The sequence below is a fragment of the Leuciscus leuciscus genome (assembly GCF_965113295.1).
Source record: "Leuciscus leuciscus genome assembly, chromosome: 1".
In the NCBI taxonomy this organism is placed as follows: domain Eukaryota; kingdom Metazoa; phylum Chordata; class Actinopteri; order Cypriniformes; family Leuciscidae; genus Leuciscus; species Leuciscus leuciscus.
The window spans coordinates 2,795,179-2,818,538 of NC_138725.1; the positions used below are offsets into that span (position 1 = coordinate 2,795,179).

At 39.9% G+C, this 23,360-nt stretch overlaps 2 protein-coding genes and 1 long non-coding RNA gene across 3 annotated transcripts in view; all 3 read right to left on the reverse strand.

Moving 5' to 3' along the window:
* The window catches only part of LOC309478494 (uncharacterized protein), a gene marked incomplete at its 3' end in the record, with an annotated part of 405,172 nt that overhangs the window by 363,129 nt on the left and 18,683 nt on the right, over positions 1-23,360 (reverse strand). The window lies entirely within an intron of this gene.
* Positions 5,603-13,203, reverse strand: LOC309480564. Its single transcript, XR_014199684.1, has 3 exons — positions 13,085-13,203; positions 5,781-6,092; positions 5,603-5,683 (listed from the first exon to the last, which is right to left on the reverse strand). It is a non-coding gene; the product is annotated as an uncharacterized lncRNA (long non-coding RNA).
* On the reverse strand, positions 18,552-20,331 carry LOC309505742 (uncharacterized protein; the record flags this gene model as incomplete). The annotated part of the gene is made up of 7 exons (XM_082179216.1): positions 18,552-18,685; positions 18,810-18,990; positions 19,088-19,164; positions 19,287-19,464; positions 19,561-19,743; positions 19,899-20,083; positions 20,268-20,331. 7 exons carry the CDS (start codon positions 20,329-20,331, stop codon positions 18,552-18,554), a joined length of 1,002 nt encoding a protein of 333 aa, XP_082035342.1.

The window sequence follows — 23,360 nt, forward strand, 5'->3', positions numbered from 1 at the left end:
TGGGTGCACCGGTGCACAGGTGTGCCTGTCATTAAAAGCGTCCTGTTTGGCGTCCTCATGGAGCGTTCCATTCTGTCAGATCGATCCCTGGCCAGGACCGAGAAGTTGATCGGCGTTGCGGCGTACTGCGAGAACTTGAGAGACAGTCGTTGTAATTAAGAAAGTGAAAATAAAAGAGTATTGTAACCGCCGTCAACCGTTTCCTCCTCCTTCATTGTTGCTCCCTAATAAGGGCGTAACAGGCCCATGTCGGAAGTCACTTTTAGGAATTGAATGGCTTAGATCAGAACTATTTCACAATGACAGTATGTATGAAGCCAGAGTCAAAATTAATCTCTGAAAGTTTTGTCTGTTTTCTCACCTGAACTCTTGACAGTGTATGTGTCTGTGGTCTTGACTTTTATTTTACTTTCAATTGCTATTCGAATTTCACTATTTTATTTGAATAAACTACTTAAAGTTTCTATTTCACTTACAAGACTTTGTGGTTATTTGAGTCTGTTCATAAGCACACCAATATTGAGATAAGGGTTTATTGAAATAAAGTTAATCATATTCAGAGGCTACTTAGAGAGATCTAATAATAAACTAACCCAGGACCCCTCCCGCTTAAATCTAAGGGAGAGGGCGCTACATGTGTATATGTTAAAGTATCATGAACCATGTAATACACATGTTGGCGCTGTCACACTCCTGACAATCTGAGTGTGTAAATCATGCTAGAGTTGATATTTATTGACACTATACCACAGTTAAGTGTCTTTACATGTGTGTGAAACATGTCTGAGAAGTGCATATTGTGAACCGCACTGGCTCAACACACATCTACTCTGAACACAAGGATATTCTTTTGCACACGAGAGCATTACTGTTAGTTTCACTTTCTTATTTTAGCAGTTTCCTGCATGCCGTTAAATTCTACAAATACAATCATTACATTATTAGTGATAAAATTGTTCTGTTACTTAAAAGTGATCCACTATCCATGACTCCTGAATTATGAAACAGTTTTTAAAGTATTTTAAAAGTAATTATTAGCATCAGTTCCAGTTTGGTCAAACAGAAAGTATTTGCACACACTACATGAGCGTCTCTAAAGAAGAGATTCATCTGTCTCAGGGAGTGTTTCTACACATGCAGGGGCGTCGCACCCATGGGGGATGTGGGTGTTTGAACACACACACTTTTCCCGATGAGAGGGTTCAACACCCGCACTTTTTCTGCAGTTTTGCCGCAGTTTTGCACAAACGCCTGACTACAGTGACTCCTCCGTTTCTCTAGCCGCTCTGTGTCTGCGCTCGCTGCGGCTGCCTCCTCTCCCCCTCACTCTCAAACATGACACCGGCTTTGAGTGTGACCGGCTGATGATTGGCTGTTCTGCCTTAAGTCCCGCCTCTCTTAGTGTGTTAGATTTATCGGTCAGCTCGTGCTGAGGAGGCGGGAACTTATGGTTATGGTTATTTACATCTCCCTTTTCCAGGTACTTTGAATTAGTGTTTATGCTTTCGAGGTTTTTAAATAAGCTTGATATGTGTTTGGGAAGATATTCTGTTTATGTTTTGTTGACATGTCGAGAATTTCAGTATTATATTTCGGCTTTTAGACTAATGCTAATAGGGGTTATGCGTAACATTCTTCCGGGTTCTACAAAACGGGCTCAACAACTTCCGGCCATCATCTACTGAGGAAAGCAGCGTAGTAATGGCGACCTTCTAAAGCCGGTGTTTACAGGAGCTGCCCCTAATATCAATTTCAGATGGACACTGTATTGTCAAACGGACTTCCAGAGTCCCGAGTACTCTGCTAGGCAAGGGATTTAAGTTTTACGGCTCCTCATTTATTCATAATTATGAAGGTAGGCTATGTAGTATATGTGGCTTTTGCTAATGGCACCTGATATAGCTTTAGGTAACTATCAGTAAACAGTTAGTATATATATATATATATATATATATATATATATATATATATATATATATATATATATACTAACTGTTTACTGATAGTTACCTAATATAGCACCTGATATAGCTTTAGGTAACTATCAGTAAACAGTTAGTATATATATATATATATATATATATATATATATCTTTCGCCTCCCTGAACTTCTGGACCACTGTCTCAATGGTGTTATTAAAAGCCCGGAAGACTTTTATTCCTCCTTGAGCCCCAAAAGGTTTACCCACAGATGCCACTCAATGGCAACTATTGCAGGAAGAGAGCGGCCGATGGCTCAGGACTTCAGGAGGTCTGTGGAGCGCCGGAGCTCCAGGACTGCATCTGGGGACACTCCCTCGCCTTGATAAGGTCCTTCATTTAGTCGGCTTGCAACATCGCCTTGGTGTGCAACAGGAATCGCCTCCAGCCGGGCCCACTGCCACACATGCCTGGCAAGGAATCACTCCTCTAATCTATCTGGAGGAGATTCCTCTTTTCCACCGGCCATAGCAAGGGTCATCATGTCCAACTCCTGGAGAGAGGGAGGAGACAGGCTTACTTAAAACATAGTCTCAACTCTCCTCAGAGATAGACCGGGCCAACAACATGTTCTCTGCCGGATCGGACGGGCCTGCCGATGCTTCTGATTTGGGCATGAGGAGCTAGCGGCGGAGTTTTGATAAAGGCAGAGATCCAACTCAAACTCCTCCGCCAGCTCCACCTGTGAGCCTCATAAACAAAGCAGTGGGACTGGACCGCTATGTGCAAATGCTTTGCTCCCATCCCTCTTAAAGAGAGCCAGGCGGGAGCGGAGCGTCTTCACTGTGAATCGATCGCATTGAGTACAGCCAGACCCTCGAGAGTTAACCCAGCATGCTTTGCTCCAAAACAGATCACACATCATCAGGTGTAGTGGAGCATTTCCATGACGTGATGCACTTTTTAACCCAACTAGCCATCAGTGTGACACTTTTTCTTAAAAACACAACATGCAGGGTAAATCCACACACACACACACACACACACACACACACACACACACACACACACACACACACACACACACACACACACACACACAGACAAACAGCTTTCTGAAGACAAAAGAGCTGATGATGCTTTACAGCCTATCAGGGCACCTGTGATGTCATCTGACTGCTGTAGCCAATCAGAAATCTAATTTCTTCTTTCTTGCACTGCTCATCTAACAGACATTTCTTGCTGGATGAAGGACCTTCAACTAAACCTTGCTGAGACAGAACTGCTCATGGTGTCGCCAACCCAACACTTCATCACAACTTCTCCATTCAGCTATTGATGATCAGTTGAACTTCACAGACCACAGTGCTAGAACTGCAGATTAGCCTTATACAACATTAGGAGGATCAGGCCCTTCCTATCAGAGCTTCACAACTCCTTGTCCAAGCGCTTGTTCTCTCCAGACTGGACTATTGTAATGCTCTCTCCTTCCAGCATCACTGTCAAACCTCTGCAACTGATCCAGACACTGCAGCAAGAGTGTGTTTATCGAGCCGAAGAGACACACGTCACTCCTCTCCTCATGAACTTGCACTGGTTTCCAACAGCCACTCACACCAGATTCAAGGCCCTGATGTTTTCCTACAGAACAACCACTGGCTCTGCTCCTCTACACCTAAACTCACTACTCCAGACCGATGTGTCTCCATAAGCTTGTGTTCTGCAGGTGAACGGTGTCTTGTGGTGCATCATCTCAAAGAGACACAGAATCACTTTCACAGACCTTCACCTGGACTGATCCTGCTGGAGGAACGACCTGCCGAACTCAACCTGAGCTGATGAGGCTTTAGCCATCTTCAAGAAACGGCTGAAAACGCATATATTTCATCAACACTCGACCCATTAATACTCACACTTACTATTCTATATTACGATACATTACGAGCTCATGAAGGGGAACAAACATCTCAGGAAAGGAGACTTATTAAACACAACTGCAGAGGTTTTATTGAGAAAATTATAGCAATCATTCAAAATTAAAAAAGATGCTAAAAACTGAACAGACAAGATCCAAGAATCCTCAAATCAGCTCCATCACACAGAACAGAGAGAGATTATACAGTCTGAGTCTGTCCATTACTGTATTAATATTATATTTAAAGCAGTTTACATATGAAGCGCAAGAGAATGACTTTCAACACTGTAGGCAAATCTATCCATAAAATCCATATAAATGAAAATAAATCTGGCTTTTTATATGTAAAAAAACAACAACATTTTAATCTAAACTTGATTATGTCACTATAAGCGCTCAGAGTTTTTTCTCTGTTTTCTGAGAAGAAGAAAATAAAACAATGAACAATCCTCTGTAAGTTTTTGCTATTGTAAATATTGCTGCAGATTGGCTCTAAACTCATCAGTATTTTATTCTAATATTGTCGGCATCTCTATTTCCTCTGGGTGCTTCGAGTCCTTCCTCCCTGCAAAATAAAAGCATTGACTGACCTCTCGAATGTGTTTTTATCATGATTGCAGATTGTTCCAGATCAGATGAGTGTGAATCATCAGATTGTGTGCGGCTCAAAACTCACCAGCTCTTCTTGCACAGATGATCTGAAGAAGAATCACAGTAGGAGCAGCAAACACTGCCATCTCAACAATAATCACAATCACTGCAGGAAACATGAGAGGAAGAAGAGAAACTGTACATGACTGAAGTCAAGGGTATTCAACTATCAACAGTTATTGATGAAGCATTTACAGACTGACTGATAGTTTAATGTTATAAAGCTGTCAGTATAAATGAACGTGTCGTACCTCTGTATAATGATCCAGCAGTCACACTGACTTCAGTTTCTGATGCTGGATCAGCTGGATCTGTGGATCACGTCTGTTAGTTCAGTTCAACACATAATGCCACATATACACAACATCATCATCACATAATACTTGAGCTTCACATCACAGAAATGATGAATATGTGCACGAGTCTGTCATCTATTATCTTCTTACTTCACTCTCAAGCTGTCAGGAGGAGAATGGCAGTAGTTGAGAAGAGACTGTACTGTATTACTGTATTACTGTGTTACTGTATAATTTATTCCTGGTTTATATGAGAGTGAAACACAGTTGAGCTTCTGCAAATAAACCTTCAGCTTGAATGAAGGATATAAGCCTTATAATTCCTAAAGCCGACCTCCTACATGGGTCATACTAGGCTTTAATACACTCGCCTGATTTATGCAATATATCATGTATGACCCATGTAGGAGGCCAATATTGGGAATTATAAGGATTGTTATGCAGTTTATGACTTTGACCACTAATATTTTACAACTTCAAAACGTATGAAGCCATCAGAAAGAGTAGAGCCAATCTGTGGAAGTTTTCACAAATCTGTCAGAAAAGAGTGTTTTCTCACCTGAATACTTGACAGTGTATCTGACTGAGATCTCCAGTTGATTTCCCAGAGTAAGCTGACATCTCCACTCTCTGTTGTCATCTTCATTCAGGAGTGTTGTAGTCAGAGTGATGATACAGTGATCTGATGATGATAATATCTGATATCTGGAGTCTGTCTTCAGATCAACACCAGCCTGATTCACCCACAACAGCTCAAATCCCTCAGAACGGACCCATTCATCACAGGAGAGTCCAGCATATACAGTATACAACTGACAGGAGAGAGTCACAGAGCGGCCTGGCCTGATCTCAGTCTGTGAGGATGAAGAAGATGATGAAGATGATGATGAAGACACTGAAACTGAACACAAGACACAAATCACAGACTCTTCAATCATTATCTGAGTTTAAAGGGAGAATCTGCCCTTTTTAAATTGACCACATAATCATGAACTTACCATGAAGAACATGCAGATAAACACCAGAACCAGGTCCTTGTTGTTCTCCATTCACATATTGTCGGCAGATGTATACTCCATAATCTTCTCCTGTGACGTTCTTGATGTTCAGAGAGCAGTCAGACTCCAGACTCAGTCTCTCATGTCTCTCTGTGTCTTTATTCTTTATCCCTCCAGTAATCAGTAGAACATTCCCTGAACGTCTGCTATCGTAGTTCTATGTAGTTGATTTGCAGTCAGAAAGAGTTTTATTACAGGACAGAGAGACATTTTCACCAGAACTGATGAACACATGATCATATCCACTGGTTCCTGAAACACAGTATATCTCAGTGATCATTATGATATATATTAATAAATGAAACATAAAACACACCAGCATAAAAAGCAGAAGTTTTAAATCATAGTATTTTTCCTGACTTAAAGCAAACAACACACTCTCCAGAATAAACTATTAGTCTTTATCAGAGAGCTGTTCAAATCACTGACACACAGGGCCGTACTCACCATTGAGTTAAGTACGAAAACAATCAGTTTGCAAAGAGTGTGTCAATCAAAGCTCAGCTCTGGGAAGATGAGATATACAGGTAAAGATTAGGAGACTGCGAGAAGAAGAAAGAGAGAATGTAATGGAGATGAGAGAGGAAGAGCAGGTGCCCAGGGTGAGATTAACATTATTACAGTGTATTCCGATTTAACACATATGTTCTTTGCTAATTATGTGGAAAATATAAGCTCAATTTAACAACACAAGCACCTAATAAATATAATGCCATAATAACAACAATAATAATAATATGTTTAATTTATATAGCGCCTTTCCCAAGCTCAAGGACGCTTCACAATAACAGTAAAGAACAAACAGTCAGTTCATACATAAATGGACAATAGACATTTGCCCAGTCCAAGAAATGAGCGATAGTATTGTATATAGTAATAATAATAATAGAAGTATTGTATAAATATGTGTATATGGTCCTCGAATATGTTATATTTCATCAGCAATCAGCACTGGGACTTTTCACTGTTTCTATCACTCCGCTTGTGTGTGTTTGTGTAACTTGCATCATTAAGCCAGTAGGGGGCGACAAGTCTGTTTTTCAAGCATCGTCGGACAATATAAATGAGTGGACTGATGTGGTGTGTAGTTATATTTCTTTCTGTGTTGATAATGTGATTGATACTAAGGTTATTAACCGTCATTCAAATAATAAGCCCTGGTTTAATGCAGAATTGAAAAATCTTCTTAAGGAAAAATGTGCTGTTTTTAAAAGTGGTGATAAAGTTGCTTATTCTATTAATAGGAAGGAAGTAAGAGCAACTATTGTGAAGGCAAAACATAATTACAAAGAAAAAATAGAATACAGATTCTTAAATGCTGATCGAAAGGCGGTTTGGGATGGAATGAAATTAATGAAAGTGATAGAACTATGATATCTTTAAACGGGCATACATCTAATACGTGTTTAGCGAATGAACTTAACAAATTTTTTTTAAGATTTAATGTGGATGATGATAATGTGAAGTATGATTCTTGGCAAGGTAATATGGTGTTTAATATCGATGCTCCCACGGTGGCTAGGTTTTTTAAAAGGATAAAAGTTTAAAAAAAGCCCTGGACCGACCAGATAATATTAGTAGTAACGTGTTGAGAGCGTGTAATTTACAGTTAAGTGGCATATTTACACAGATTTTTAATATGTCACTTAAAATGCAAATCGTCCCACAAATCTGGAAACATGCCATAATTGTTCCTGTGGCGAAATGTAGGAGTCCGAAGGTTTTAAATGATTTCAGACCGGTAGCCCTCACCTCTTTGGTGATGAAAACATTTGAGAAAATAGTGAGAGAGGAGATATTGAAGCATGTAGAAGACAATTTAGATCCTCTCCAGTTTGCGTATAGAGCAGGGAGGGGTGTTGAGGATGCCACAACTACTCTTGTACATTTAGTAGCTCAACATCTGGAGACCCCAAAAACAAGGGCACGACTAGCTTTCATTGATTTCTCATCCGCATTTAATACAATTAGGCCACGTGTTAGCTGATAAACTTGTCTCATTATTTAACCTTGATCTTAATTTAGTAGGATGGATTGTCAATTTCTTATCGAACAGGACTCAGTGTGTGAGAGTCAATGGTTTGCTTTCTTCCAAGTTATGTTCTTCTACTGGTTCCCCTCAAGGGTGCGTTCTTTTGCTTTTTATTTTGTACACGAATGATTGTAGGAGCACATTTGACAATAGATATCTGTTAAAGTTTGCAGATGATACTGTGATTGTGAGTCTCCTAGCAAATGAAGAGACATCTCATGGACATGTGGTGGAGGATTTTGTCTCTTGGTGTGCAAATTGTAATCTAAATTTAAATATATCAAAGACATGATTATAGACTTTGGAAAATCTGCCATTTTAGCCTCTCCTACTGTTATAAATGGAAGGGACATTGAGCTTGTGGACGAATATCGATATCTTGGTATTGTGATTGATAACAAATTAAACTTTAATGCCAACACTGATGCTATTTGGACGAAGAGGTTCAAAAACTCATTCATACCAACTGCTATTTTAATGCTGCATAGTCTGTAACCATTTGCCTTTTTTAACCTGTCTACTTGTGCGTTTTTGTGTTTATGTGATGTGTGGCACCTGTGCAAAACTAATTTCCTAAGGGATAAATAAAACAAACTGAACTGAAGTGACTGTCTTCATGAGTGAGCAATTGAACCATTAAATGAACAGGTTAGTCCAAAAACATTGATTCGTTTAGTTAAAAAAAAAAAAACAAGTTGCTGAAACTAATCTTTGATGCTCATACTAATTGCTCATTATGCCTCTGGACACAGAAGCATTGCATTGACATTTGATTGTAACATCTATGCAAAATAATCATTAAATCATTTCTCATTTAAGGCCATTCCCGTTTTGAATATGTGACTGTGTATTGTCAACAATAAGCATAAACATTCTGCATTTCCATTTTGTTGTGTGGATCATTCATTGCAGCATTTCAGAATCTGTTATCTCCTTGACAAATAATTTATGCTATTGCCCACTGATATGTGTAGATGAGGAAAATCTAAATTTCATCATGTTTTCGAGGTAATGTCATCTTTATGTCGTGGCCACACGACAGTAGTGGTATTAACATTAAGTGACATGGCATCTGACCAGGGGGGTAATCGAGCTCTCGATTTCCGTACCACCCCCGGCGACCGCCATTGGCTAACAAGCCTTCACCTGCTGTTAGCATCCCATTGACTCCCATTCATTTTGGCGTCACTTTGACAGCGAATAACTTTACATCTGAGGCGTTTAAAGACTCCATTTGTCCATTATTTATTTCTAAAGAAACACGACAATGTATAAAATGCTCCATTACCTTGTATCTTACGTTATGGCCCCGTAGAAGCAGTTTTTGTAAAAACAGGCTAACGATTGCGTCATAACCACGCGACTCTCTGGAAATTACCGTATAGACAGGAGGAGAAGCTCGCAGTCAATCGGGGGGACGTGGAGGCATAAAGTCCGATAAAGTCAAGGGAGAAGCCCATAGAGAGTCATAAAGTTGCTCCTGCTCCTAGCTCATGGACAGCTCCTACTCACGCTCTCCGTCTCTGCAAGTTTCGGAAGGGAATGATTCAGATTTCTTTTGGCACAGCTCCTAGAAGACTTACAACTGTCAGACAGGCTGCTCACGTCACATCCACGTCGTCAAGCTCAGTTTGAGTCTGCGCAGTTCGCTCGGCAATCAGGAAATGAGTGCTTCTAATTTGCTTCACTTTTCTCCGTTGAAACCTATGGGGTCGCTGTGTCCAGTTTATACTGTCTATGCATCTGACGCACAGAAGCTGGCACATGTCATTATGCGCATTGGCACATCCGGTGTCATCTTGCGCTGGCCAGTGCTACACTCACTTATACTGACACCTACTGGCGTCCGTCTGTGCAGCATCACGCAAAAATAAAATAAAAAATTCATCCCGCAATTTTAATGGCCAAGACCAGCATTAAAGCAACACCAGTGAACTTTTCCTCTTCAGTCGCCCTACAGGTTGGAAGCGGAATTGTCCATTCCCGCTTTCGTAAATAATTTAGCCTACCGTCGCTCGCTCACTGTTTATCCAGCACCGGCTTTGGAATGAATGATGTCCACAGACAAGGTAGAGTACTTTGCATGATTTCATGAAAGCATGATGTATTGCAACGTCAGAAACGAAGAAAAACAAAATAATGACTATTGTAACGCTTGACGTAAAGCAAGCCAGATAAAGGACCGCAAAGTGGAGAAGTGCAGAAGTGCCGTTCACCCTGTTACAACTTGATGAACCACTGAAACGATTTTGGAAACATTATTTTAAGGTGAAAAGATCTTCCTTAGTATTGCTTTAAAATCAATATCAGACAGCATATGGCCTATGGCTTAGACTATGCTCATCTATAAATGTCATGTTACACAGCTGTATAAAAACCTTGATATTGTCTTTATTTAGAAGGGAGGATTGATTGCCTCACAAAAATGTTCACTCATTTGCTTTTAAAAACAGATGGATAATTCAAAATGTTTTCCGTTATTTATGATGTGTTTAACGCTATATAGGCCTAATAGTAATAATATTTATAACCGCTGCGAAGAGCCGTGCACGCGCAAGCGACAGATGCTACTAGAATCGCCCGCGATTTGCCACTGTGTGTGCGTGTGTGTGTGTGTGTGCCTCTCGTTTAAAAAAAAAATGAACAACGACTTGCGCTTTCCGCGTCCCGTGTGAAACTATGGAAGCAGATATAATCTGATATAAATCTTAAAGATAAACAGCATCCAAAGAAGAAAGAAGTTGAGAGGAAGCAAATTGATACACCACATCACCGTAATCTAGTACAGGCAGAAAGCAGAAACTAGCCTCTTTCTTACATTAAATGAAAAAAAATAAAATAAAAAAAATAAAACCCAAGCTTTATTTTCAACTTTTTCTTTAAATGAGTTATGTGAGACCCAAAAGATAATTTATCATGAATAATGATGCCAAGATATTTATATTCTTTTACTAACTCAATCACATTACCTTGTGAAGTCTGGAGAGGAATAAAATTGTCTACCAACTTTTTTGAGCTTGAGAATAACATGATTTTAGTTTTATCCACATTCAGAACAAGTTTTAGTGTATGAAGCCGAGACTGAATAACATCAAAAGCCGCTTGAAGCTTAAGCAAGGCTTGCTGTTTCAAAGGTGCACCACAATACATGGCAGTATCATCTGCATAAAAGTGAAAATTTACATCTTGAATATCATAATCAATACTGTTTATGTAGATAGTGAATAAAAGAGGCCCCAACACGGATCCTGATATAGAACAAGCATTTATCTATATGATGGATAGAGTTAATACGACTAAAAATGAATTTAGTAAAAATATATCTTACTCGAGTAAAGTACATCTGCCATGGTTAAATGAACAGCTCTGGAAGCTAATGAAGCAGAGAGACTTGGCATTAAAGGTTGCTCTTAAATCTAAATTACCACATGATAAGAGAAAATTCCAGAATTTGCGAAATAAAGTAGTAAAAGAATTAAGACAGGCCAAAGCTAATTATTTTATTAAATTAATTGAGGATTCTAAAGGAAATAGTAAATTCATTTGGAAAAATATTGATAAAATTACAAAGAAGGAGAATAAATCAGTTCAAAATTGGATTGTACGGGACCAATCGAAATTAATAGAAGATAAAGAAAAAATAGCTAAAATTTTTAATTGCTTCTTCTTGAACTCTGTACAGTGTCTGGCTAGGAAATTTGGTGCTACATCTGGAGTACTAGAACCCATAAACAATGAAACGCCTGTCTTCACTATTGAAAATGTCTCAGAATCTACTGTATTGAAAATAATTGATAATTTAAAAGGATCTAGGTCTAAAGATGTTTATGATACTGATGCACGATTTTTTAAAACTTATAAATCAATTCTTTGCAAACCTCTAACACACTTGACAAATCTGTCAATAACAAACTCCTATTTTCCAAATCGCTGGAAAGTGGCAGTAGTGACACCTATTTTTAAAGCAGGTGATAGGACTCTTCCATCAAATTATAGACCCATAAGTATCCTTCCAATAGCATCAAAAATTGCAGAAAGAGTAGTTTGTGATCAATTAGTTTCTTATTTAAACGAAAGTGAAGTGAATCTACACCCAATGCAATTTGGGTTTCGAAAAAATTATTCTACTGAAACTGCTAATTGTTATTTTCTCGAACAAATTAGAAGTCAACTTGACAAAGGTGGTGTTGTTGGAGCTGTGTTTTCAGACTTAGCAAAGGCATTTGACACAGTGAATCATAACTGTTTAATGTCAAAACTTCAGAATTTTAATTTATCGGAGGCTGCCTTGATGTGGATGAAATCATACCTCAGTAATAGAAGTCAATGCACAAGAGTGGCTGATAAATGCTCTTCATTTGCTAGCTGTCCTACGGGGGTTCCTCAGGGGTCAATTTTAGGACCAATTTTATTTAGTATTTATATTAATGATCTGCCTCAAGCATGTCCAGGTGTAAATGTTATAATGTATGCAGATGATACTGTGCTTTTTACTCATGCAAGAACTAAAGAACTAGCTGCAAAAAAAACTGTCATCTGCAATGGTGAAAGTCTCAAATTGGTTGAATGAGTCTTGTTTGTCTCTAAATGTAAGTAAAACTGTATGCACGTATTTCACTGCACGAAAACAAAACTCTGTGAATCCAGATATCATATTTAATGGTGAAGCAATCAAATTTGTGACACATGTTAAATATTTAGGAATAATAATAGACCAACACCTGTCTTTTAAAAAGCAAGTAAAAAGGGTTATAAATAATGTTAAATTCAACTTGAATAATTTTAAAAAAACATCAGGCACCAGCTCTCTGAATCAGCTGCACTTCTTTTAGTACATACTCTGATTCTCCCTCACTTGTCGTATTGCATAACAGCTTGGTCACAAGCAGATGCAACTACACTTAAGCCTGTGTACTCCCTTCATAAACAAATCATGAAAAACAACACACTCTCCAGAATAAACTATTAGTCTTTATCAGAGAGCTGTTCAAATCACTGACACACTCTTAATATGAAGATAATTCTTCATCATCAGATGTTTGAGTGACACTATGTCCAGTATCAGGAATAATACAGTATGATCTGTGTGTATCAATACACAACTCTGAGATCACAACGTGAATGTGTGCAAGAATAAACTGAGCATGTTCAAATGAACTCTTTCCAGACTAATTCCACTAAATGTCTTTAGAGAAAATACAGATTTCTTTACCTGTGAGAAGTGAAGAGAGAATGATCAGTCCCAGCAGACACAGATCACACTTATCAGCCATTTTCTGTTTCTGTCAGTCTTCCTCTTCATTATATATAGTTACAGCTCCTCCTTTAAACATCATCAGCTCCTCCTGTGGTTATTAACTTCCTGTTTATCTGATCAACCGAGTGTTTAAATCCGTTGCTATATAGTGACATATATAGACATATATAGACTGTGTATTTTAACACTGGGGATTTTGCTCTGTGGTCTTTAATGTTCTTGACTCTGAGTGACACTCAACTTTCCTGTACAAAACCCCCATGTAATGTATTGAGTGAGCGTCGACAGCACCCTCATCAGTCTAAACGCTTCTCTCCTAAGCGTCAGGGACCCTGGGCCTAAGATAACGCTGGACCCTGTGCCTCAGAAGCAATCCTGATCATCCAGGAAGGAAGAGGGGAGGGTTAAAGATTTGGCTTAAAGAAAGGCTGTCGCATTTTTCGGCTTTTTTCGCCATTGTCTTGCTTATTTGGGGGAATTTAATTTAATATTCAACAATAATATTGATCTGCCTGCATTGACACCATTATATGAGAACTGAACTGAGCTTGACGATGACATCACAGTTCTCTCCAGAGCGGCTATGTATATAAATTAACTAAATTAATAACTTTTTTACAACAAAAAATAACCATCACTGAACTTACTTAAGCTGGACTGTGACTATTTTCTTCTGGAAACAAACTTTGTTGCATTATTTTCCTGTTATCACTGTAAAGCTGCTTTGAAATAATCTGTATTGTAAAAAGCACTATAGAAATAAAGGTTAAGTCTCGCCACAGCCGGACCATCCTCCAAAAAGTCTCAATTATTCCTCCAAACACCCTGTTCAGTTTCGGCTGTTGGAGTAGATGTTGCAATTGCAAGCTGTGTTCATGTTCACGCACCCATGCAATTGACCACTGTTAGCACTTTTCCTCTTCCAAATCCCACGGGCGTCAGCTCCCTGCCCAAATGCAGCAAACGGTCTCCAGAAATAATTCAGCCCCAGGCCGAAGCGTGGAAAGCCATCCCAGGCATGTCAGAATGGGTACTGGACACAGTGACACGAGGCAACTCGCTCCAATTCGCTTGCAGACCACCCCGATTTCTGGGGCATAGTCAACACTTCGGTAAGGAGCGACATGTATGAATTGCACCCTTATGAGACGGCCGTTCAAGATGATAACTTTGAAACAAATCCTCTCTAAAGTACGGCCAGGGGATACGACTTTCATATGCATACTTTCAGCAGCCCCATGGCCAATACCCCTGAGGAAAGACCTTCTTCCCCGAGAAACTGGACAATCTGTCATCCCCAGCCCAAGCTGTGAGCCCTCCATGTGTGGCTCTTCAACGGGATCTTACGGACCTCCCAGCGAGAGTCCCAAACTCCATCTGTGAGTCTAGAGATGATTTGTAAGCGTTCTCCATCAGCGCTTCCTGGCTTGAGTTTGGGCCTAACGACTCCAAAGTTGTCCTCAAGCCCAGGCATGGCTATGTGCCCAAAGTGCTCTCTACTCCAGAGCACAAGTTACATTTACATTTAGTCATTTAGCAGACGCTTTTGTCCAAAGCGACTTACAAATTGGGACTAAATTAAGCAAGTCATCGTGAAGAGGCAAAAAACAACGCAAGAAGTGCTCAAAATACGAAGTTCAGGCATTATTCAGAGTAGCATAAGCCCGATAAGCGAGAATTTACAGGAATATATATATATATATATAATTTTTTTTTTTTTTTTTTTTTTTTTTAGGTTAAGTGCTCACGGAAGAGAAGAGTTTTCAGCTCTTTTTTGAATGTTGTCATGGATTCTGCATTCCGGATGCCGGTGGGGAGATCATTCCACCAGCATGGAACTGTGAATGAGAATGTTCTGGAAAGTGATTTTTTGGCTCTCTGTGATGGGACCACGAGACGTCGCTCGTTGACCGATCGAAGGCTTCTGGTAGGGATGTAGACTTGTAGGAGTGAGTGAAAGTAGGACGGAGCTGAGCCTGTGACAGATCTGTAAGCAAGCATCAGTGCCTTGAACTTGATGCGAGCAGAGAGAGGTAGCCAGTGCAGTGAGATGAACAAAGGAGTGACGTGGGCCCTCTTGGGCTCGTTGAAGACAAGACGAGCTGCAGCGTTCTGAATCATTTGTAGAGGTTTAGTTGCACATGATGGAAGTCCAGCCAGAAGAATATTGCAGTAGTCAAGCCTAGTAATGACCAGGGCCTGGACGAGAAGTTGTGTTGCATGCTCTGTTAGGAAAGGCCTGATCTTCCTGATGTTGTGCAGTGCAAACCTGCATGATCGAGCTGTCTTTGAAATGTGATCTGTGAAGGTCAGCTGGTCATCAAATGTTACTCCAAGATTTCTGACCGACCTTGATGGGGTGATTGATGATGAGTCTAGCTGGATAGTGAAGTCGTGTTGCAGAGACGGATTGGCAGGGAGGACGAGAAGCTCAGTCTTTGCCAGGTTGAGCTGCAGGTGATGTTCCTTCATCCATGTCGAGATGTCCGCCAGACAGCTTGAGATCCGTGCAGCTACTGTGGGATCATCTGGTTGAAATGAGAGGAAAAGCTGTGTCATCAGCATAGCAGTGGTAGGAGAAACCATGTGCCTGTATGATGTGTCCCAGTGATGTGGTGTGGATGGAGAAGAGGAGGGGACCAAGAACTGAACCCTGAGGAACCCCTGTGGTCAGCTGATGTGCTCTGGATGCCTCGCCTCTCCATGCGACCCTGAAGGACCTACCTGTGAGATAGGACTCAAACCAGTGGAGTGAAGTTCCTGTGATGCCCAGTGCTGAGAGGCTGGACATAAGGATCTGATGATTCACAGTGTCGAAGGCAGCAGACAGATCCAGAAGAATGAGAACTGAGGATTTGGAAGCAGCTTTTGCGATCCGTAGGGCTTCTGTGACCGACAGTAATGCAGTCTCAGTTGAGTGTCCTTTCTTGAAGCCGGATTGGTTGGCGTCCAGCTGGTTGTTCAGAGACAAGAATGATGTTACTTGGTTGAAAACAGCTCTTTCAAGTGTTTTTGCATGTGTTTAGTGTTGGTTTTTTAAAGGGGTGGTTGACTGCTTTTTTTCTTTGCATGATTGTGTTTATGGGGTGCAATATAACATGTCTTCGTGTTTTTTTGTTTTTTTTTTGCCTTATTTTTCATAAATTTCACCTTTATTGTAAGCCGCTTTCTCCTCTGTCATTTGAACGACCGGTTGACTTCCTGATTCTATGAAACCACTCCCTCAGAAACAGGCAATGGGCTCAGATTGGTTAGTTCGGCCGGTGTGTTGTAATTGGCTAAACTGCGTAGTGCACGTTGTCCGGAAACTTCACGCCCATTACCTTTACCGGCGAAAGTTGCATGTGCTCCAGTCAAATGTAAATAATGGTGTCGATACTGCCGTATCAGTTTGAGCCAGAATCAGACCCAGAAAGCGGCAATGAAGAGAGTCAAGCAGAACCTCCGCAAACACGGCTCTTACAAAACGTTTCTGAATGGTACATTTATTTTATTATTATTATTCTATTCCATTCTATTCTATTCTACTATTATTATATAAGAATTTCGATACGCTGTTACTTGAAAATGCTACTGCTGCTTGTTAGCTTTTGAGATACGGTTTTCTTCTGATTGAACATTTAATATAACTAAATAAATGACAGAGTAATACCGTTTTTTAAAGTTATTGTTTTATCGATATAATGAACAGCCGTTTATCTATTCACAAAACTTAGTTTACTCAGTGTATCGTTTTCTTTAGGTGTACATGTGGCAACTGTGTTAAAATGCCAACAGAACGTGAAAACATCTGTTGCAAGGAAATACAAAAGGTATTGTAAAAATATATAGGCTATGCCTATATATTTTATAGCTTTGTGTTGTCCTTTTGTCATAAGCTGTAATAGAATTATGTAAAAAGAAGAAGGGAAGGTCAATGCACAGGAATTACTTATTGTCTAACAAATCTTTTTAGGTTGTGCATCGAATGATGCAGATTCCTGACCCACCTACATGCATGGTTCTGCATCCAGGGTTCGAACCAAATTGCTTAAATGCATTCACTTTACAAAATATACATAATATTTATAGAGCTGACTATGGAGCAGTGAGACGCAGAACTGAAGCAGAGTAAGTTTTTATTTATTGTTCAAAAAGGTTGATGAGTGAAATAACTTTTGTAAAATCAGTTACATAGCAAACAGATATAACGAATAAAAGAAATATAAGATATTCACAAATAATTATCTTTCTGTTTCAATGTATTTATAAAATCAATATTTTCAAACGACATGTATCATTTTCCTGTAAAATCAAATGTTTCAAACACACAACATTGTGATTTCCTGCCATAGACGTTTTCATTATCTGGGCTACCGTAGCTTTGTCAGCTGGTGCTGGGGCTACCTAGGACGAGATATGAGGATTGTCATCCCGTCATGTGTTGTTGACCGGATCCGCCAGCAGTTTCCAGATCCAACTGGCCAGTATGTTGGATTCCGCCCCCACCTTGACTGAAGCGGGACACATGGCGTGCAATCACCTCTTCCTTTGATGGTTTTTCATACTCTGAAGACAGAGGTGGGGGAATGGGGACTGCATGCAGCTCTTCTGTGTATGGTGTTGGGTCCAGAAAGACTGTATTTACCAGCAGACTGATAAGCTCATCGACATAGTCTGTAAGAAGAGATGAAAACCTAAAGTCACTTTATTGTTTTATATAACTATTGATAAACAATCAACCTTTGCTGTGCAATTTTCTTGTGTAATGTTTAGTAATATTTATTTCCTCGTTTATTTCTTACAGTTATTTATTAGCTTTATATTGTTGTAAATAAAACAAATATTTGTTCATCTTACTGTATGTTGGGTCGATTTTCACTGGCTTTGCTGTGCATTCCCCATTTTTGGACTTCGGAAAAACGAATTTGAACACATTCTGTCCTGCAGTTGTTGTTGCCTGGTGACGGTCAGAATTTTCATTGTAGTGCATGGCTGCGAGATACAACCTTTAAACAGAGAACAACACATAAAATAAGGAATTTTTTTGTAATATTGCTAAATATGACATTATGCCTTTTACCTGTACAACATCCCTATGAAAGGGAAAACAACGTTCTTTGGGGCGAAACGCAGAATAAGGCTGTGAAATGCCTCAAGTGACGATGTTTGGAAGTGATGACTGAGTTTTTCTACGTCCTTCAGTACTCTCTTGTTGTATAGTACCTTTCCCAACTTGTGGAGTTCCACTGATCCTGTAGCGGCACAGAGATGAAACTATAAAAATGAACTGTAAATCTGTAGTTATACTTTTTATATAGTCATAACTGATTGGAACCATTTCTTTTGATCCCTGGAAACTCTGTCCGGGTGTTCACACTTAGGGAACAGGGGGTTTTCGTGAACATGCACATTTTGAATGTGGTTCAGCAGGGAGGTCCACTTAGCCAGCTTTTCTGGGCCAGACACAGAGGAAGTCGCACTCCAGTATATGTGATTTTTTTATTCTGTGCAACCATGTCTTCAGCACCTTGCAGTCCTTGTTCTGTGACAGTTTGTCTAGTTTCTTTGACAGCCCTACACCAACACATACGTCTGTTGTAAAATCATTACTTTTACATAATCAAATATCAAGCGATATTTAAATTTACAAGCCTGTAATCATGTTTATCATTAATTAAATACAAAAAATAATATTTACCTTTCTGAAAGTGCCACACGTCATAGAACTGAGTGATACTGCGTTCCCTCAGATACTTTTGAATCTGTGGATGTCTATCGGTTATTAGGTAGTCAACAGCTAAACCATTAGACTCCAGTTTATCCAGGCAACGCTTTAATCCCTCCTTTTCCATGTGGTAACTGCCTCCCACCTCGTTGCTCTATTTTGAGGAATAGCATATTAACAATATGTAAATGTTAAGAGTAACAGATAGCAGAAATTGACAACATGATTATAGATATGTAGTACTTACTAACCTGAATTAGTTGAAGATCCAGAATTTTGTTGGTTTCCACATGCATCAAAGTGTAGCTACCGAATTTGGCTGAGTGTCCTATGGCACACATTATCCAAAGTAGACCATAAATGATACCACTAACACATTTTTTTTTTTTTTTTACAACTACAATCCTTTCTAAATAAACTTACTACATATTAATATTGTTGTAAGCATACCTGGTGTGTCAGCACGCATATCTCCAGCTAATGGAACCTTTCCCTGCTGTTGCAGCTGTGAAATAATATGTAGTTGATCTCTGTTCCACTTATGTATGATGGTAGGTTCAATGAAATTCCTGGCATGTTTCCTGAAAGTGCTATATGTTGTCATCTGGAGGTTCATGGCCTTGAAAATCTATGAAAGAACAAATACAGAAACATGCATTTGCATTATAACTGAATTAACACAGTTTATTTACTATAAATGAACTTGTATTATGGTTTTACATACCTTCTGCAGTTGAACAAAGGAGCCACCAGTAAAATATGTTGCAGCAGACAGTAACAGGTTACCAACTGGTGTACTTCCTACTATGGGCTGGCTCTGCCACTGTCTGTTGTACTGACACTTCTCACACAGCTGAGTGAATGCCACAAAAGTCCCCATTTGCCTGCTTTGGTCTGTACATTTTGTCTTACAAATTGGACAGGACCCAAATAACTCTCTTAGGCAACTTTCAAAAACAATGTATTTTTTTTCACCAGAGTTTTTATAACTTACAACAATTCAGATTCCTCAGTGGCAGTACTCTCTGGGTTATATGTTGAGTCATGTGGTTCCACTTGTACTTGTGATTCAGTGTCATCCTTTTCCTCCTCGTCCTCATCCTCCTCCTCCTCCTCCAATACCAGACGAGGTCTCTTGCTTGGTCTGAACATTGAGCCTTTTATTGGTGTTGAAGACAGATGCATATCTTGCAACATGACAGTTGTTTCAGTACCAACATTTTGACTAGAAACTGTTGCCTGAATTCCTACAAGTGACAAAAACAAAAATAGTATAAATCACATGTCATGCTATTACAAATGAATTGTACATGGAGACAATTTTCATGTTTGCAATTTTTAATACACATCACGGCAGCTTATAATAAAATAAAATGTTGTCATAATGAATTTGATCAAATAATACATTAACACATAGTGTGTACTTCATACCTCTGCTCCTTGTGTGAAAATCCCTCAATGTGCCAGTAGAAAGTTGTGTGGCCACTGATCGCATGTTTGGCGATATCTCTGTGGCCAGACTTTCTGACTTCATAGGGTCTGTCTGACATCCAACTTCAACACTTACAGATATACTGGGAAACTCTTGGGTACTTGGACCTTGCTGAGATGTAGACTGTAACAAAAGACAATGTCTAATTAATGATAATTTATAGATAAATGTATAATTTATATCTATAACAGTAATAAGTATATAGATAAACAGTACATAAAACCTGTAAATAAACCATAGGCTACTGTACACTGATAACAGCAGCTGAAGTTGGCTGTTGCGATTACATATAATTTTTGGAACTTTATACACGTTTGTCTTATACACACAAATTAACATCGAACTAACTGGCTACTATAAACAAACAGCGTTGGCATTGGTTTACGTTCTTGATCAAATCGAAAAATTACGTCATAAAGTATACATGGAAAATACATTTACAAAATTAGTACATAATTACAAATTCAGGTCCAAATTGTTTGTACGCGTTTGTCATAGACACACGAAATAGCAACTAAGTGGCTACTAAAGCCAGCGCTGGCATTTGTTTACGTCCTTGATAAAACTAAAACATTACGTCTGAAATTATACATGAAAATACATTTAAAATTATTAAGTCTTACTTACAGGTTGTGGCCCAACAACTGCTGCCTCTGGTTTTAAAGTTGGAACTGCTTCATGTTTTAGTAGCAGTTTCTTGTTGAATCCGGCATTGAACTCGTGCAGATTCTGGAAGCTGTCTTCCGTAAAACGCGCAGCACAAAGAGCTAAATTACGATTGTAATTTTCAGGAACATAACGAAACATAAATTGTAGCCATTGTTGACGAACTACAGCGTCCGTAGGAAGCCTGAACACAGAAGACCTGACAGATGGGTGAAAATAGCACACTTTCGACGGCATGTCTACAGCTCTCCACTATAACTCTTCCTCTTCGACAAAGCCGCAGAAATATGGCCATGCCCACTTTTTTGCATATTCCGGAGGGAGGGTTGATGTAAATTTATGGGTTAGTTACGTATAAAACCCGGGAAGTATCTCGTTGTAGTCCCAGTCGAGTCGTTTTTGTAGGCATTAAACTTCCTGTTTTTTAAAAGACGATATCTCTGCTTACAATGAACTTTCAGCGCAGCAACTTTGCAGATACTGTTCATACACCAACAGCAACATTACACACTATTTAAAATGAAAAAATTGAAATCGCAATCAACCACCCCTTTAAGCAGTGGGGTTACCCGAGCCTGCTTGAATGCAGTAGGGAAAGTGCCAGTGTGGAGGGATGAGTTGATGATGTGTGTGAGTGCTGGTAGAAGTGTGGGAGAGATGGCTTGTAAAAGGTGTGAGGGGATAGGGTCTAGAGGGCAGGTGGTAGGATGACTGGACATAATAAGTTTAGATACTTCTTCCTTGGTTAGCGGAGAGAAGGAGGAGAGAAGGTTATTGGCTGTGGGAGAGGTTGGTCTGGGTTCCTGTGTGTGTGGAGCTGAGAACTGACTGCTGTTATTTTGCTTAAAGCAAAAGTTATTTTGCTGTTTGCTTCCCCTTGCGGAAGACGAGCAACAACTACACTTACTCTGCCCTGTACAGTATAGGCAGTCGGAGCAGCTCTTCGTATGCTTCAGTGGCCACACTAAAGGGCTTCCAGTCACGAAGCAGAGATTGTCCTGCTGGATAGTGGACGCTATCGTATTGGCCTATGCTTTGGTGGGCCTTCAATGCCCCATTGGAGGTATGGCCTCTTTGGATTTGGATTGACTAATTGGATTTGACCTCTGAGTAAGCTCGATCTACCATTTACCTCTCTAGAGGCTCCGACCACAGTCCGAGCCCCTTCTGATCAGGCGCAATTCTGCCCTCTCTTAGCCCTACTGCCCTCAGGGCTCTTAAGGCCGCAGAACATGCCGTTCTGCTTGAACATAGCAAGGCGTGATTGGACTGGTTCCCTGTAGCATCTAGCGACGAAATACGAGTAAACGTCTCGAAGGGGAACATATCGGTTCCCTGAGATAACGGGAACGAGCGTTGCGTAGACCATGCTTGCCGTTCGTCGAATTAACCTGAAATCCTATGGCCAAATTAGCTGCTTATATAGGCAGATGCCCCGCCCCCTTTGGCGGACTCTGCACTAGGGTGCGCCGCTTCACCATATGTTGAAAAGGCTCAGTAATTTAATTATTGTTGGGTTGTGAATCATTGATATTCGTAACTTAGTCCCACCCTCAGAGTTTAACACAACTTATGTTCCGCTTGAAAGCTGTGGAGGGCTCTCGTGTATTCAAGCCATAGAAGAGTGTGTGTAACTTTGAAAGTAAGTTTAATTTTCACATATACGGTCTTAAACATTGTTTGTATCGATATTTGTTGTATTATGTGTTGAAACTAGAGCCGCAACGACGCGTCGACGTCATCGATTACGTCGACTATGAAAATACGTCGACACGCATGAAATGCGTCGACGCGTCACATTAATTACGAGATATTTTGAGTAATGGCGGCTTCTGCTCCCGCTCATGGTGAAAACGACAATCTGGCTTTATCACATAAATCAAGACCACGATCATCCAAAGTATGGGAATACTTCAAACTACGCCCAAACAGAGAGGTGCTTTGTTCACTATGTAAAGCTGAAATGGCATACCATGGCAGCACAACTGCTTTGAACGAGCATCTTAAAAGGAAACATCCTGTGACTCTGCGAACTCAAAATGACGAGCCAGCTGGGTAAGTAGTAGGCCTAATTATTACAGTGAGTTTTTGGAGTTGTTGTTGCGGTCATACCTGCTGTGTTTCGGTCAAAAACGGATCGACGTTAGAGCTGAAGCTGTCAGGGGTGCGGCGCGGGAATATAGTTCTGAGGGCCGAGTGCGGGCGCGGGCGGTAATGCACTCGTGTGTGTGCTGGTTGCGGGAGAATAAAACGATTTGCGGGACTCCCGCAAAATGTAAACATCTACTAATTGAACATCTAAGAACGAATAAATTGTCATTCATCTGTTGCACAAAAGCAACAAGAACAACTAAAACAAAATAGAA